The following is a 19,129-nucleotide window of genomic DNA, read 5'->3' on the forward strand; positions in this document are numbered from 1 at the left end:
CTATGTCCCATTACTTTCTTTTCACCTATAATTGCTATGCGTGTGCGCAAAAAAAAAAAATTCCTTGTCTTGTCTGCGACTTGGAAGGACAACATTTATATCCCCTGCATCCAATGGAATGGATTAATGAGAGCTAGTGATTTGACAGTAGGCATCTGTACAAGTTCTAAGATAACATATTGTATACACACATGTAATTGGTGGCTTAGGCATCATTGTTGAAATATCCTGAGACCAATAGAGAGGGACAGAACCCCGCACTTGGACATAAGATGAATAGCTTCCAGCAGAAAATGACATCACTGAAGCATCATAGAGTATTTGTTCAGTTTCTACTTCGTTAGCTACATCTCCCTGTACCAAAAAAAAGCCAGGACATCACATTTTCAGCCGCATTCTCGTAAGTGACATTTATACCACCCATTCATCAGACTTATCATAGTTAAAGCAGTGCTGAACAAATGTTCTTAATCCAACTTTAAGGGTTTTTAACTCCAGACCTAAACAAATTTGTTTGAGAGAACAACTTATTAATTTTAGTTTTGCTTTCTTCTACAAAAACATTTTCAGGTTGAACAGCCTAAATCCATAGCTGCGTCAAACCAGAGACCCATGAGTGTACTAGAACTGCCTGGTATAAGCCTAAGGAATTTAATTACTGAAATATGCTTTATCTTGTCCCAGATGTTTTGTTCCCTTACCTCTGTAGGTAAGCAGCGTCTCTAGGCAACAAAAAGAACTAAGGACAGACAATTCTGAATAATCCCCTAGACCTTGATGTTCAAATGGAATCCAATCATCATCTGAAACGTCCACTTGAGAATAAGGATCCTGGGTATACGCTGGCTTGTAAGTCTATTTCAGGAATGGGAAACAATTTTCATCTGAAGGCCATGTTCCCTTAGGGCTACTTGCCAATGGTAGTTGCACCGATAGGCATAAGTAAGCATGTTCCTATGTGAACATGCACAGTGTGATTAGAAAATTGTAGCATACCTGTAATTGCACAACAAAGCCTAGAAATATATAGTATATGGTAAATTGATATATGGTAAATTAGATCACTGAATTCAAGGACACTCACTAATGCCCAGGGGTTTCCAGTATTTTACATTAAAAAAATTAAGCACATTAAATACACCACATGAATTTTTAACTATAAATGTCATCCTCAAAAAAGATTTACAAGTTTTAGATTTGCTTGTATCGTTGCCCAAATGAGGCAAAATACACGTGCTACAAAGCCAAAGGATTTAAGGTCTTATTCTCTATATAGCAATAACACGTCTTCATGAAACTCTCACAGTGAAAAAACAGATAATGATCTATTTTACCTCACAGTTCGCTCCTCTCTTCAGAAACCGTGTTCCAGCAAATTTACTTGATCTTCTAGCTATCAGGGTGACGTACACTGGACGACCATAAATGAGCAGCTCTTGGAAGCCAAGTTAAGGGTTACAGATCTTTATATTATTTCTCTAGCTTATTTCTCTTGAATTTTCCCTTAGTCCTGGCATATACATGAATACACCTACTCTCAGTGCCTTTTTGTAACTTGTTTTGAAGCAGATGAAGAGTTCTATTTTTGTTGTTGTTGTTGTTGTTTAGTCGTTTAGTCGTGTCCGACTCTTCGTGACCCCATGGACCAGAGAACGCCAGGCACTCCTGTCCTCCACTGCCCCCCGCAGCTTGGTCAGACTCATGCTGGTAACCTCGAAAACACTATCCAACCATCTCGTCCTCTGTCGCCCCCTTCTCCTTGTGCCCTCCATCTTTCCCAACATCAGGGTCTTCTCCAGGGAGTCTTCTCTTCTCATGAGGTGGCCAAAGTACTGGAGCCTCAGCTTCACAATCTGTCCTTCCAGTGAGCACTCAGGGCTGATTTCCTTCAGAATGGAGAGGTTTGATCTTCTTGCAGTCCATGGGACTCTCAAGAGTCTCCTCCAGCACCATAATTCAAAAGCATCAATTCTTCGGCGATCAGCCTTCTTTATGGTCCAGCTCTCACTTCCATGGGAAAACCTTCTATGGGAAAACCATAGCTTTAACTATACGGACCTTTGTTGGCAAGGTGATGTCTCTACTTCTCAAGATGCTGTCTAGGCCTGTCATTGCCCTTCTCCCAAGAAGCAGGCGTCTTTTAATTTCGTGGCTGCTGTCACCATCTGCAGTGATCATGGAGCCCAAGAAAGTAAAATCTCTCACTGCCTCCATTTCTTCCCCTTCTATTTGCCAGGAGGTGATGGGACCAGTAGCCATGATCTTCGTTTTTTTGATGTTGAGCTTCAGACCATATTTTGCACTCTCCTCTTTCACCCTCAATAAAAGGTTCTTTAATTCCTCCTCACTTTCTGCCATCAAGGTTGTGTCATCTGCATATCTGAGGTTGTTGATATTTCTTCCGGCAATCTTAATTCCGGCTAGGGATTCATCCAGCCCAGCCTTTCGCATGATGAATTCTGCATATAAGTTAAATATGCAGGGAGACAAAATGCAGCCTTGTCGTACTCCTTTCCCAATTTTGAACCAGTCAGTTGTTCCATATCCAGTTCTAACTGTAGCTTCTTGTCCCACATAGAGATTTCTCAGGAGACAGATGAGGTGATCAGGCACTCCCATTTCTTTAAGAACTTGCCATAGTTTGCCATGGTCGACACAGTCAAAGGCTGTGTCTATTTTTTTAGATATAGTCTATTTCTATTCTATTTTTAAAAATATATAGTCATCTGCAGGGCTTCCATTTCAAACAACAAAATTGATAACAAAAGCAAAAGAAATGGTTTTTAACTATTTAGGATTACTTTATCTGGACAAAGAGTTATTTCAAGCAGATATGAGAACTCTCAAACATTCAGTAGCCCTGAGACTGTGGGACTAGAATATGTTTACCACTTTGCCACAGACTTGTAATCCCACGCATCTTCTCAAACAAGAAATGTGGGTTTTTGCAATAAAATTGAAAGATAAAAAAAGCAAATCCCCTTTCAATGCTCTTTCATAAATGTCCTTAATGAATGTACAGGGTAGCCATGGCTACTTCACAAAGACTATTTATGCTAAGGCTAGATGACCTTCTAAAAGCAATGCTGAATGAAAGCATATTATTTCCAGAATGTTTTATATATATTGAACTAAAAAAGAATCTAAGAACCAAATACTAAACATATAGTTATGCAACAATTCAATTTCAGATATTACGTTGAGCATCAGGCTTCAGTATTACAAATAATAGTCCTTAATAATCGTGTGGGTTTAGGGGGGAGCTTTGGAAGATACATGCCCTATGCTCACATGCAACGTGATTTATGTTTAGAAATATCTGCAGTTTTCAATCTTAAACATATGGAGCTACAAGTAAAGGCTACTACAAATGGAAATAATATTTTACACAGGATATTTTTAGTTGCAATTCAAAAATAACAAATAAAGTGTCATTTGCTTCAGTGTATATTCTATTTGATTCTTCTGTTGCACATTTTGGAGCTGTTTTCAACTAATGTATTTTTATAGTAATTCTACTCTTTTGTGTTTCCAACTATCTGCCCCTAAATTAGTCTGTTCAATTATCCTATTGAGACCTGACTTCACAGTGGAGCTAGTTAAAGACATGGTCACTGTGATAGGTAAATTAAGCTATTATCAAGCCCTTATTTCTTCACTGGCAATACTAGCCCATGCACGATTTCTCGTAACATGCATGCTTGAAATAAGAATTTTCCTTCATTGTGTTTCATTATCTATGCAGCAGATGAAAACTGAAAACTCATGTCCCCTTTTCATAGCAATTAGATCCAAGAAAGATCCTTTAAAAAAGAACTAGGCAATTAATTTGTGAATGGGTTTAATCAGCATGTCTGAAGACACTGAACAACAACTATATTGTATGTTACCATAATTCATTTCTCTTTCTACAATTTCAATTTGCTGTTACTATAGTAAACATAAATCACCAACAGTAGGAGGATACTTGACTGTCCACAAAATCCATGAATAATATACAACAACCAGTCTCGATGAACCGTGGTTTTGACTATGTCAAGCAGTTTACCATTCCACACATATTTCCTATAAGGTTCACTGCAAATTCCAAACACACCTGAAAAATAATTGAAACCAAAACAGTAAGTATGTGTGCTCAATGTGGATTTTGACCAAACTGATTGTTCCCAACTCAAATCAATTATATACATATTTAGGCAATAATCTATTTTTATCTATCTTAAACAGTGAACAGAGATCTTTTTCATAATCACTGATTTTGAATGCTCTCACCCCTGAGATTCTGCACTGTTTTCACGGACAGGGGGAAACAGAAACAATGTCAATAGTCTCTGGCTGACCATTGTTGGAAACTGGATGCTCGACTACACAAATCTTTGGTCTGGTGTGGCAGGGCTCTACTTTAGTCATATACAGTGGTACCTCGGGTTAAGAACATAATTCGTTCTGGAGGTCTGTTCTTAACCTGAAACTGTTCTTAACCTGAAGCACCACTTTAGCTAATGGGGCCTCCTGCTGCCGTTGCGCCGCCACTGCATGATTTCAGTTCTCATCCTGAAGCAAAGTTTTTAACCTGAGGTAATATTTCTGGGTTAGCAGAGGCTGTAACCTGAAGCATATGTAACCCGAGGTACCACTGTACTACAACTACAGTCTATGTCTTGTAAAGGTGAAATGGGAGCAGGAGCTCAAGCCACTCTCAGGAAACAAAGTTCCCCAATACAGTGGTACCTCGCAAGACGAAATTAATTCGTTCTGCGAGTTTTTTCGTCTTGCGATTTTTTTGTCTTGCGAAGCACAGACTTTGGAAAAGCTTCAAAAATCACCGAAGTCTTCAAAAACCTCAAAAAAGGCGTGCTATGAGTTGCTCCTCGAAGTCAAGTCGCAACTGCACCCCCTGAATGCACGGTTTTAAGAAAAAGGAAACAAACTTGCAAGACAAAGGAAACAAACTTGCAAGACGTTTTCGTCTTGCGAAGCAAGCCCATAGGGAAATTTGTCTTGCGAAGCAACTCAAAAAACGAAAAACTCTTTCGTCTTGCGAGTTTTCCGTCTTATGAGGCATTCGTCTTGCGAGGTACCACTGTACTATTATTAATTTTATTATTTATTCAATTTACATATCTCCCTTTATCCAAAGATCCCAGGGTGATGTATTAAGAGGCATTTAGGAAAGCCAGATTTCCTTCAAACATTATAGAAAGAGAGTCATTATATATACTTCTCCCCCACCCCAAAAATGGTAGGAGTTTTACGAACTGCCCATATGAGTGATACTTCATCTAATTATTATTAATGATTCTATAAGATTGCAGGATAGCCAGCATGAGTGCTTCTCATGCTCACTCCCTTCACGATGACAAAAAACCAACACCCTACTCATGCACTCTCAAATTTTAACTGTGGAGGGGTTTTAGGGGTATACCTGCTGGCCCTGGCCCCTCCACCTCCATCTTCTCATATTGATTGGAAACATGAAGGGAAATTGAACTTGCATTTGAGCAAACATGGTTGCAATCTTCCTTGCAAAATGGTACCTAGGGAAGAATTGTAACCATTTTTGGCCATATGCACTGATAATTTCCCTTTAATCCTTCCCACTCAACATGCAAAGGTTGCAGGTGGAGAGGCCTGTACAGGCAGCCCCTCCACAGATACAATTTAAGAATGTCTAAACAGGACCCAAATTCTCCATATTTTTCCTCCAGTAACTTATCCCTCTCTTTTCCTATAACTGAAATTTTAAAAACAAATTTAATCTTCATTGCTGATCCAAAAATAAAATAATGAAAGGCTTTGGCTTAAGTTCATGAGTGCTCCCAAACACTACAATTCTAACAAGATAAAACAGCACTACCCTATTTTCCCATCAGCATTTGGCACAGTTGAACAAAACAGCAGTAGCTATTAACACTATTTAAATGCTACGGAAGACAGATTAATGCTTCATGCATAAATTTGTATCTATCAAACCTTCAAATTAGTTGAATAATCAATTATCCAAAAAAAATATTTCAGCATGTCCAATTATTCTCCTGAGTTACCATTTAACTTACCAAAATAAGCAATTAATCTTTTATAGACATTGTCTTGGTCAAAAACATAAAAAACCAACTCTACTAGCTGTAATTGGCCCTTTATGTAATCTTTCATTAATTTGGAGCTGTTACAACACTACAACAATCAATAACAAAGAGCTAGATGTTTCTGCTGTTGAAATAATTCCAAATATATGCCTGATGGCTTATTTCTATTTAAGTCACACTCACCACTTCCACCCTGAGTTGCAAGTCCCTCATCTTCAAAAATATCAAAACTCTCCTGCCTCGTTCGAGTTGTTTCTGCCTTTAGTGTGTCAAGAGGCAGCCTCAGAACAGTAAGGTTATACTGAAGAGAGTGGGACAGATCATAGCTGTAGCTGGAATCAGGATGAAAAAGAAATACAATGGTAGAGGCACTTTTGACATAATTCAGGATACAGGTCCACAGTTGCTCAAATGCAAAACAGGCTACCTTCAGGTGCTATGGCTTCTACATATGCCTTGGGCGAGCTTAATCCAATATGGTACAGAAGGATTATTGGGGTGTAGTGGGCAGAACATGAGCTCTTCCTCAGTCAAGACACAACTTGAGTGACCATGTCTAGTCCCTCATCATCAGAGAGGGCTGCTGTGATTATAAAAGGGAATAACTCTATTGTGCACCTTGAGATCCTTTGGAGGTAGGGCAAAATACAAACATTTACTTATTTAATATTTCAGCTATTTATATACTGCTTTATCACATGACTTTCTGAGCAGTGTGCATAAAGATTACAAAAAAGCATGCAGTGGATAAGACCCATTAAAATTAATCATAAAAACATAAACTTCATTAAAATGCATGCTGAAATGGAAAGGTCTTTGTCAAGCGACTAAGGTTCAACAAGGGAGGGCACCTATCTGATCTCATCTGGGTCCTCAATACCAAATGTGCAGCTTCTGGTGGATACAAGCTGGGCGTCTGAGCCATGGGGGACCACTAATGAGACACCACCCAGGTTCTTAGTGGCTGGGCAAGGATATCAGGAATCAGGAAGTCCTTAAGATACTCTGGACTCAAGATATTACTTGTAAATTAATACAGTACAAGAACCTTGAACTTGGTCCATAAAGACGTAAACAGCCAATGCAAGCTTTTAAGCACCAGAGACATGTGCTGGCAGTAGCCTGTTCCTACCATCAGTCTAGTTGCAGCGTTTTGCACAAGATGGAGCTTCCAGATCAGTCCAAGAGTAGACACTTTTATTGAAACTGATCTGACTTGGATATGCAAAGTAAAAATGATAATCCTGCGGTGCAGACATTTACAAAATAAAACAACAACAACAATCCTGCAGCTTTGTTATTAAATGGAGTGCTGAAACTGATAACTTGTAACTTTGGTGGAGCTTGGGCTTGGTTCATGATGAGCTCAGTCCCTCACTCTTCCTTCCCATTGCCCAAAGTTTAACTGTTAGCAGCTGCAGTTAAGCCTCTCGGGAGGCCTCTTTGTAATATCTCCCCCATCCTGATGCCTGAAATACTGAAATGAAAGCATCCCAGATGCTAGGTATCTCAGGAAATGTAGTATTCCAAGACACTTGGAACGGAATTGCTAGAAATTACATGCCCCATGGTTCTTGGCACCTAAGATACTGGTTTGCTGGGGTGCCTGGGGCGGCGCATGTGCCTTGCATCCAGGGGCAGGGACAGCCACCCACGGGGGCAGGGCAGGACACTCTGTGGGGCTTCCAGAGTCTGCCTGCTTCCTCCCACTCAGCCGCCCTACAGCTGAGGGAGAGGCAGCGGGCGGACCGTTTGTGCATGCCCAAGCCACTGTGTCTCTCCCATGGGAGACGTGTGGCTCAGGCGCAATGCAGGCCCCACGGTGAGTGCCGCTTGGCATTTTGTCACCCCCCTCAGTAGTGACACCCGGGGCAGCCCACCCCCACCCCCCACCCCTCCCTCCGCCTCTGATCCTAGTCAGCAGTGACTAGTGGAGATCTCACCCAGGTACATTTTGTGATAAGAAAAAGGGATGGTGGGGCAGGGCTCTGGTGTGTGGGAGGAGGAGGAGGAGAAAGACTTAGCTCCCGTCACACTCTCAATGAAATGGTGGGGAATGCAGAGGAGTGCAAATTTCAGAATGGACTCAGAAATAATACTAGTCATTTTCAGATTTCATGGAGAAAAATAACTTGTTTTAGCTGAGGCCCTTTCTAAAAACTGAGATGGAAGGGTTCATCCATCATTAGCTTTGTAAGCGGTCAAGTGTGCCCACTGATCCTTGGAACTTCCACCTTCACCACTGCAGGGGTCAAACTACATGAAAAAGTGACCAAGGGGACTTAAAGGCAACCAAGTAAAAGAGCCAGAGACAAGAATGGCTGAGACAATTTCACATATGATCAAGGTGTCTTCCCTGCCAAGTAAGTATCTGAATGTTCCTATGTGATGCCAATAAAGGTTACTTTACTTGACTTGAATTTCACATATGAGAACAGAAGGATCCTAGGACCTGGACAGTGGTAGGCAACAAGCACATTCTGTTTCAACAAATAAGTTGCCTGTGAGTGTTGCTAAATGGAAATGCTTCAGACATCTTTATCCTTCCGCAGGATTGTGAGAGAGATAATGGAGAAGGAATTCTTGAATGTTCCATAATTAAGAACCAATTTCAACATTCTAATAATCATTTGAAATGAAAAACATACCTGAAATAAAAGTTACTAGACAAGTCCACGTTCTGAAATATTCGAAGGTATCTAAAGACACAATAAGACAATATTCTCATAAAGCAAGGGTTTGTTTTGTTATAGCCCCAATACTTTAGCCCCTCCACCAACAATGAAACATCCTATCAGTCAAAGAGTCATTCTCATTAGCTCTGAACATGTTTTGAATATTTCTTATATTGGTTTGTGAGCTCAAAACCATATCCTCTCTATGAGAATGAAGATGCCAGGAGAACATATGATAGCTGTACATTCCCTAGAAAAAAGTGATAAAAGAGAAGGAAACACCAAAACTTTAGTTAATGACAATGCACCAGTATAAAGACAAGCCACAATATTAGACTTCAGACGATGTCAGGTGATGAGTCTTGGCCAAAACAGTGTAGGCCAAAGGTTTCCCACCAGTGCTCTGAAAGGCAAGGCAATGAGGCAGCAATCCTACACAAACTTACCTGGAGTACCGTATTTTTCCGTGTATAAGACACCCACTATTTTGGGGGACTCCAAATTAAGAAAATGGTGGGGAGATTGCCCATAGTTGTTGAAATTTTTAGTGTTGTTGAGCTTTTTTTGGGGAGGATTGCCCAGAGTTGTTGACCTCACCCGCATGACCTATGACAACACTCGCACGCGTCACAAAAGGCATATATCGTCTGTCCGCTGATCAGTGACAATCAACACCAGCACTTGCCGCAGCCACCAATAAGATGCCCAATAGCTGCTGGCAATCTCTGGTTCATGGCAGCAACCAGTCCCATGACCCTGCTATGCACTATCCGTGTATAAGACGACCCCCAATTTTTAACATAATTTAATAAAAAAAAAACCTTGTCTAATACATGGAAAAGTACGGTAAGATCCACTGAAATCAATTAGTTGCTTCTAAATAGACACACACACCACTGTGCTATTAACCCTTCTCCACTATGCTATTAACCCATAGCTATGCATCAGCATTGGTGACCACACATTTGAGGTGGTAGATGATTTTGTCTACCTGAGCTCCACCATAACCAGCAACTTCTCCATGGATGCTGAGCTGGGCAAGTGTATTGGTAAGGCAGCTACAACAGTGGCTCCCTCTCCAAAAGGGTATAGGAGAATGTGATGCTAACAACCAATACCAAGATGAAGGTCTATCAGGATCGCATAGTTAGCATGCTGCTTTATGGTAGTGAGATGTGGGCAACTTACACCCAGCAGAAGCAGCGCCTCAATGCCTTCCATATCTGCTGCATCAGGAAGATTTTGGGCATCACAATGCAGGAACGGGTCTCAAACAAAGATGTAGTCTCCCAAGCCTACATTCCCAACATGTTTGCACTCTTGTCTCAGCAACATCTACTTTGACTTGCTCATGTCCACAGAATGGAAGGTGGCAGGATCCCTAAGGACATGCTCTATGGGAAGCTGGCTTCAGGCAGCTGGCTTGTTGGCAGACCAACTCTGCATTACAAAGATGTCTGCAACAAGAGTTGAAGGCTGGCAACATCAACTCCACTGTGTGGGAATCCCTTGAAGATTACCACAGTGCCTGAAGACAGTTTGATTGCGTATCCACAGCAATGACCAGAGGAAGAATGACGGCTGAGATGAGTGCAGAGAGAAGAAACACCATGATGCACAACTGGCCACCTTCATCAATCCCAGCTACTATGAAATGTGTTTATCTCCTATTGGTCTCTACAGGCATTGTAACTCTCCAAAGGATTGACTTCACCCCTAAAGAACCACTCCTCCATTGTTTCCCAAGACACATGGGTGCCAACTTATGAGTAGACATGCATATCACTGTGCTTTTAACCCTTGTCCTCTGTGTATGATTATGTTATCTCAAAGAGAAAAAGGATAATTTACCTTGCTTCATCAGGATGAGTCACTCGTACAGAGTCATTTGGAATATATATCATAGTTGTATCTTCTATTTTATACACTGCATGTCCTCCAATATCTGCCATCTTTCTTCTCTTTGTAATTAGCACAATGTAGTATCCTTCTAAAAATCTGACAAAGCCTGTAAAAGACAGAATAAATGACTTCTGTCATTTTATTCAATATAGTACTAGACGGCTAAAACCAAGCACATGCCATTTCAAGTTGTATTTCCTAACACCTCAGAAAAATGCAGTTGGAGAAAAAAACTCATGTGCAAATGGATCTCCTTTAATTTACAGAATTGTATGAAATGAGCATGCATTTCCTTCTAAATTGTAAACTAAATTATTCAAGGATATAAATTAAAATGTGCTTTTGAAAGTGGTTGCTGACTTTTGATTTTCTTTTCTTTTCCTTACAAAATAATTTATTGGATTCTTGACAGGTATTTCATCAAGTCAGTGCCGGGGTGAACTAAGGAAACCAAAAAAACCCATATCAATGTCTGATACTGCAACGTGACTGATTGTACAATGACTGATTTGTCTACACATCGTCGTTATTAACTTCAACTTGAAAAAACTTTTCATCACTGCAGGGAAAAGAACCCCTGCCTAGCAGAATAAGAAAATACCACATCCACTTCAAGTGGTAATATTTGATGCAGAGACCAGGTGAACTTTTCATTCTTTGAATTTTATTAGGAGTAATCATTTAACTACTCATCAACTATGGATTCTGGCATTTGGCTACTTACTCTGGCCCTTAATTACTTATCTACATTCAGAGACATTTTGCATGTTGTAACAATGCTGCATGTGTGTATATGCAGGAACAACAGCAAATACAGTGGTGCCTCGCAAGATGAAAATAATCCGTTCCACGAGTCTCTTCGTCTAGCGGTTTTTTCGTCTTGCGAAGCATCTCTATTAGCGGCTTAGCGCTATTAGTGGCTTAGCGGCTATTAGCGGCTATTAGCGGCTTAGAAAAAGGGGGGGAGGGGAAAAAAGGAAAAAAACTCGCAAGATTCGCAAGACATTTTCGTCTTGCGAAGCAAGCCCATACGGAAATTCGTCTTGCGAAGCGCCTCGAAAAACGGAAAACCCTTTCGTCTAGCAGGTTTTTCGTCTTGCGAAGCATTCGTCTTGCGGGGCACCACTGTACAAGAAGCACTGTTCCCACATGAGCCTACCTGCTTTTTAAGATCTTTGTCAAAGACTCTAGTCCAGATATTCCCACCTTCAAAACTTAGACAATTGGTTCCTGGGGATAGGGTTTTTTTCAGTGGTAGTGCCTCAGGTGGCAAATACTCTACACCAGGCATAGGCAAACTCGGCCCTCCAGATGTTTTGGGACTACAATTCCCATCATCCCTAGCTAACAGGACCAGTGGTCAGGCATGGTGGGAGTTGTAGTCCCAAAACATCTGGAGGGCCAAGTTTGCCTATGCCTGCTCTACACAATACATTCAGCTGAAGTCTAGCTTTTTAACTTTTAGGCACAATAGCTTTTAACGGACAGGGTATTTTAGTATGCTTTGCTGCTGTTTTGCTTTTACAGCTTTTCTTGAATTGTCTGTAGTTTTATTGCAGGGTTGAGGAACCTTTATTCAAACTGAGGGTCAAGTTCCCTTTTAGTTCTGGGATTTTGTGTCTGGTTTCATGAATTACCGTACTTTTCCGAGTATAAGACTAGGTTTTTTTACTAAAAAATAATGTTAAAGAAGGGGGGGTAGTCTCATACATGGGGGCAATCTCCCCCCATTTTCTTAATTTTGAGTCCCCAAAAATAGGGGGCGTCATACATGGGGGCATGTTATACATGGAAAAATACGGTACCTCTACTTACAAAGACTTGATAATATTCAAATTTATGCAAGTCACTTCATAATAAATAAATATATAAAAAGGTGTGCCTTACCTACTATACCAAAAGCGGAGACTGCGCGGGATAATCCAGAGGAGCCCTTCTGTCCAATTTTTGTCCTGTTCCCCAGATCTAAGCGACCAAGCAGCTCTCTCACCTCTTGTTGGGTATAGACATGCTTAAAATGGAGAATGTGCAATCATATAAAAATATGTTCCTTTAAAAACTGCTCTGAATAAATGCATATATAGACAGAGAAAGGACTTTTTCTGTGTCTTGTTGGAAAACGAATGGACTGATTGCTGTTTTCCTCATCCTTTCATGTTTTTTAAAGCATAATCCAATTGTAAACCAGATGCTGCAAGATGTATAGCAGCAAAGTGGGTTGATTTCAAAAAGGGTTCAAATACAGCTTAGGCCCCAGTCTAAAGTGTTTTGTGTTTTCTTCACATTAAAAAACATAGATTCAATTATGGTTAATTAACATTCCAAAAAATCTTAAGCTATGTTGTTAGCAACTCATTTAAATAATACTGAAGACTCAATGAGGGAGATAGACTTTGTAATATGCTGACAGAAAAAGCTGAAATAATATCCATTGGATAAGAGTCCTATAACACTGGAGACACTACGGGGGCTGAATATTGTGACTTGAGAGGATTTTTCAAGAAGAATCCTTAACTAGGATGTAAGGTTTTTGATGGTTCTTGCTCATAGTATCATTCCAGAAAAATCCACACAGGTGGTAAGTTGCCTCAGAACACTCATCATTTAAATGGTTCCATAGGAAATCATTCCATCACACACACTCATGGCAATAAATAAGAGACCACTAAATGCATTCTTATGACTTGATCATTCAAAAGGGTATATCAACATGTGGGTGCCAACAATCATTTTTCTCCATTATTATTATTATTATTATTATTATTATTATTATTATTATTATTATTATCTGCACAAATTGTATAGTAAAATGGGTAATAATATCCTTCTTAGTGCTTGGCAGAATGAGATAATTGTGAATTATCAGGCTGACACAAAAATCAAAAGCAATGGGTCTCACAGCCACTTGGCACACAACAAATAAGCACAGAGGGAGGGAGGAAGCATATCTTAATCAATTTCCATCTCTTTTACTATAGTACAGTGGTGCCCCACAAGACGAATGCCTCGCAAGACGAAAAACCCGCTAGACGAAAGGGTTTTCCATTTTGGAGGTGCTTCGCAAAATGAATTTCCTATGGACTTGCTTCGCAAGACGAAAATGTCTTGCGAGTTTTTCCGACTTTTCCCCCCTTTCCTCCCCCCCTTTTTCTAAGCCGCTAAGCTGCTTATCTGCTAAGCCGCTAAAAGCCGCTAAGCCGCTAAAAGCGCTAATCCGCTAAGCCGTGAATGGGCTTGCTTCGCAAGACGAAAAAACCGCTAGATGAAGAGAATCGCGGAACGGATTCTTTTCGTCTTGCGAGGCACCACTGTACTGGAGATAAAACTAATGGATTTTCTTCAGTCCTACAAGTTTCATTTTCTATGACACAGGAGAAAAATATGCAATCAAATTCTCTCTCAGAGGACATTGTAGGTTGTACCTAAATGTGTTCTTTCTTCAGAAGAGATCTTCCATAGGAGGAAGTCATTTCTGTCATAGGAACAGAACATTTTGATATGAGCCAAGCTCAGAAGTTGTTCCCAGTTACCACAACAAAATCACCTACCACAGCCATTCATTTACTACTGTTCAGCCCCTCTACTGGAAAACAATATAAAATGAGAGGAACCAATATTTTGAAATGAAACATTAGGAAAGGGACCATCTGAATAGCTTCATTTCCACTTGAATTCAAAATATTTGATTATTAATACTGCTTGCTATAATGTCTCAAATTGTGATGTACTCACCCTGTCATCAATAACAACTAAATCCTTTGGTTCGGTGCGATCAATTTTCAAGACACGATATTTGGTTTCTGCATGATTGCTCCCAACAAGAAAATAACGCTTTGTAAAAAGAAGAAAAAATAAATAAGATTTCATACAAAGCTAATTAAACCAACACAACCACACTTAACATAACTATAGGCAAAGAGTTTTGTTGCACCTTATTATAGCACAAGTTTTCACAGGTAAGAGCCTCCTTATTTAGGACTTAATCAATATCCCACTTCAGCTATCATTTATCTTACTCAGTGGCGTAGCGTGGGTTGTCAGCACCCGGGGCAAGGCAAGTAATTTGCGCCCCCTAACCCATGGATTTGCACCCCCTAACCCGTGGATTTGCGTCCCCTAACCCTAACCCCCAGATGTTGCACCCGGTGCGGCCGGCCCCCCCTGCACCCGCCACGCTATGCCACTGATCTTACTAATGCCAGAATGTCTGTATTATCATCATAGAATCATAGAATCTTAGAGTTGGAAGAGACCACAAGGGCCATCGAGTCCAACCCCCTGCCAAGCAGGAAACACCATCAGAGCACTCCTGACATATGGTTGTCAAGCCTCTGCTTAAAGACCTCCAAAGAAGGAGACTCCACCACACTCCTTGGCAGCAAATTCCACTATCGAACAGCTCTTACTGTCAGGAAGTTCTTCCTGATGTTTAGGTGGAATCAACATTACTTTGTGAATAGTGACTGTATCAATTTTAGATACATTTAAGCTTCAGCCTGTGCATTTTGCATTCCACTTTCCTCTGACCTCACTGCTTTCAAAATTCTATCCCACAAACACACACACACACACCCAAGCAGTGGGTAATTGGATCTGACTGACAAGGCAAATCCTTATCTGCCCGACCCACATCTGACAGGGGGCTTGATTCTACAATGACATTGGGTGAAACATTTTTGCTTGCATGGTTTGAAATCAAGCTGTGTGGGTATAGTCTTCAAAGTGACAACAATCAGCTGATCATTGGGACTTGCAAAGCACTATGCACAAGGCTTCAGAAGCACCAACAGTCAACAAAAATCCACCCCTGCAATAGGATTTGTGGGGGCCCCCCCTGTCCTCCAGCCCCCTGAATGCCCCCCAAATCTACTCTTTAAGGTCCCCAGTTTCACAGATATTCTGGAGAGGAAGATGAAGTTATGCTATGTGAGCGAAGGTCTGCCCACACTACAGCGGATCTCCCACATAGCCTTGCTCTTATTTTACTGTACAGTACAGTATTATCAATTGTTTTAATCTCCTTGCAAGCTGCCTTGGGGACTGCACAATTGAAAAACAACACGGAAACAAAATAATATTTTTTGTTATATGTTTGTTCAGCTGGATTTTTATCCCAATGAAGACTTTAAAATATTAAAACACATTCTAAGTCTTTATAATATACCGTAATGGGATAAAATGATAAATCATTTCCCTTCTATCTTGTCTATAATAAAAATTACTCTGTTATCTTAGTGGAGACAATTTTACATAGTACCTAGGTTTTTCTAAAAGAATGACTCAAGAGAGAAATGCATATTTAAATGTTTGGCAACTATTCCAGGCAACCTTTAACCAGGCAAAATACCACAAGGATACCAAACAAATGTTCATTTTCTGAGCAAAACAATCTGAAGTACACATTACAAATCACTCTTTTAAAATATCCAGAGCAAATTGCAGTTATTTTTTGTAAATACAGTCATACCTTGGCTTACAGCCGCTTCAGGTTGTGTTTTTTCAGGTTGTGGACCGCCGAAACCCGGAAGTATCGAACGGGTTACTTCTGGGTTTCAGCGGTCGCGCATGTGCAGAAGACCATTCTATAATCCCCAAGGCTATAAAAGCCACTGAAATAAATACAAAGAGGAAATGGAGATGAATGCTTCTGCCTGGCACCTTTGTCTTGTAAGATTTATGATTTAACTATGCTCTGCAAGCTCTTCAAATCATTCTGAGGGAAGAAAAAAAAAGCCACCTGACATCCATGCAGCCTGATCCTATGGATGATTACACAAATACATATTTGCATTTGTAAACGTAACAGATTAGGAAGCAAAAGATAACATCTAATGTTTTGACTAATATGGACTAGGTTGAGGAGGCAGGGTCTAGAAAGGAACCACTTCAGTGGCATAATACAGGATGTAGATCAGGTACAGCGAACCTGTGACCATCCACATGCTGCTGTACTCCATTTCCCTTCAAGCCCAGCCAGTGTGGTCAATGATCAATTATGATGGGAGTTATAGTTCAATAACGTCTGAAGAGCCAAAGGTTCAATTGGCCCTGCTTTCAATGGATATGCTTCAAATCCTAGCATATCAAGTTAAAGAAGAAATCTTGTGCCAAAAAGCTGAGGAAAACCTCTGCCTCTTATTAAAAAAGGCTGCTGCCAATCAGAAAAGACAATGTGGTACTAAGCTCTGGGAATATATAGTGAAATGCAGAGACAGGAATAATCTCATACAGACTTCCGGGTTGGCGCCTCCGGCAATGGCTGAGCTCCTCCGATCGGGAGGAACTTACTCCGTGAAAAACAGGGTCTGACCGCCACGGCGAAGGCGGAGACCCATTGAAATCACAAGCGGGAGAAGCTTGTGAACCTGGGATTCGGCTGGCACCTTTTGCGCCTCCCCTACTCGCGGGGAAATCCTGTTTTGGGGATCCGGAGTGACGTGGGGTGAGTGGTGCGGTGCTTTGAATCGACTGCTTCTTTCACGGAGTGAAGCCGCATTGCTGTTGCTGGAGAGCGCTGACTTTTTCCTGTGGACAATTGGATTTTAAACAACTACCCGCGAGTAGAACGGAAAATTGGATCTTTAAATACCTTAATTTGGCGCCGAAGCGGGAAGGTCATAAACAGGAAGTCCGCCTTCCGCTTTTGTAAATAGACTGAAGCAAAGACGTTACAAGCTAAAGTCTTTGCAAGCTTTTGACAAAGGATTAAATCTCCATCGGTTAAAAATACAACCCCCCCCCTTGGAAGCAGGTGAAGAGGGGGGAAATTTTGAACTTAGTAAGCCTGCAGGAGTGAGGGGAAAATCAAATTACCACAGCTCCGAACCTGGGAACGGGCTGCCAGATGACGTTTGGGGAAAGTTGACAGAACGGATTTGACAGCTAGCTAAAATAAGAGTAAGATACTGTTTCCATTGTCCTCTTCTGCATTTAAAATGGAAGAAAAAGTAACTGAAAATCGAAACTATGTTTATTGCTTGAGTTGTGCTTGAAAGAACTGATACAAGTGGAGACTGTTTCCCTCTAGAGGGAGCCTTTGAAATTGTTATAGGAGTGTAACTGGGAGGTCTCCAGCTGCAAGATAAGGATTCTGAGAACCAGAGATTGACCTTGGACCATTCAAAATGTTGATAGGAGAAGTTATTGTGACTGCATTATGTAAGATAAACTATTTGCTGGAAGAGCTTCATAAAAAGACGGATGACATGACTTTTAAAATTGATAATTTGGAACAGAAAGTGACTAATTTGAGACAAAAAGCGAGCACCAACACAGAAATAATTCAGGACCTGGCACAGGAACCTACTTTGGCAGAACAAATGGTGGAGGAAAAGGAGAAAGTCGTTGTTTTTGAACCTAAAATAACACAAGCGGGATCCTTAGTTTTACAGAAGCAAATTAGGGACTATAAATTGAGGCCTTTTATGATTGAATCTATAAAAAGCCAGATTTTGAGGATTGGATCCCGGCTTGGACTGAAGAAGGAAAGTTGGAAAGATCCCTCTATCCAGGGATCAATTGACTTTTGGGACATGGACTTGGATTTGGAGGAGATTGAAGTTTTGGTTGTGTTTTGTATTGTTTATATATTGTATTGTACTTTCTTTTTTTTTCTCTTTTGTTTTTTCTCTTCTGTCTTTTTTCCTTTTAAAAGTAATAAATATTATTTTGAAGAAAAAAGAAAAAAAAGGAATAATCTCATACATACAATGTATACATGGCAAATGAAAACCGAAAAGAAAATTTCCACATTGTGGAGTTCAAGGTTTCCATTTGTTTGTCCTTTTCCCCCTTCATTACCTTTTAAAAATGCCTCACGACTCTTGAATTCTCAATATGCTTCTAAGGAACCCAAATTTGTTTTGATTCATTCGTAATATTATCTTTCCCCACATTTGACCTTCTGAAGGAAAACATGGCTTGATTTTTATTGTGGTTGATAATGTAATGCACATACCATGAACTGCTACAATTTATTGCATGTTGTAAAATAGCCTAAGTGTTTTGTAAATATTATTGTCATAGAGAGAGAATACTGGACAGGAAGCACAGTTCCTTATCACAAACCAGAAAAGGTGAAAATCTGCAACAGGTATTTTTCCATTTTGTAAATAGCAGTAGGGTGGGTCTCAATCAGGAATGAAGAGCTAGGAAGTTTTTGAAAAACTCTTTCTCCCTATGTTGTTTCCCAGTGAAAATAATCACCCTAAAGCTGTGTTAGGGGAAATACTATAAGGTACACAGGTGATGCTGTGGTCTTCTAAACCACTGATTCTCTTGGGCTTGCCCTTTGGAAGGTTGGTGGTTCAAATCAGCAAGATGGTGGTGAGCTCCCGTTGCTGTGTCCCAGATTCTGCCAACCTAGCATTTCAAAAGCACACTAGTGCAACTAGATACCGTAAATAGGTACCGCTGCGGTGGGAAGGTAAATGGCATTTCCATATGCTCTGGCTTCCATCACGGCAT

The 19,129-nt window shown here is 40.5% G+C and overlaps 1 protein-coding gene across 1 annotated transcript in view; it reads right to left on the reverse strand.

Annotated features, from left to right (window-relative positions):
• Positions 1-19,129, reverse strand: part of FIG4 (FIG4 phosphoinositide 5-phosphatase) — a 63,512-nt gene that overhangs the window by 40,955 nt on the left and 3,428 nt on the right. The window contains exons 2-9 of the mRNA XM_079971611.1: positions 14,396-14,494; positions 12,551-12,674; positions 10,613-10,769; positions 8,735-8,785; positions 6,270-6,418; positions 3,968-4,096; positions 1,335-1,435; positions 192-354 (exon numbers count right to left, since the gene is read on the reverse strand). Coding sequence (XP_079827737.1) covers positions 192-354; positions 1,335-1,435; positions 3,968-4,096; positions 6,270-6,418; positions 8,735-8,785; positions 10,613-10,769; positions 12,551-12,674; positions 14,396-14,494 — 973 coding nt within the window. The remainder of the gene's footprint in view (positions 1-191; positions 355-1,334; positions 1,436-3,967; positions 4,097-6,269; positions 6,419-8,734; positions 8,786-10,612; positions 10,770-12,550; positions 12,675-14,395; positions 14,495-19,129) is intronic.

Source organism: Podarcis cretensis (genome assembly GCF_951804945.1).
Source record: "Podarcis cretensis genome assembly, chromosome: 3".
NCBI lineage: Eukaryota > Metazoa > Chordata > Lepidosauria > Squamata > Lacertidae > Podarcis > Podarcis cretensis.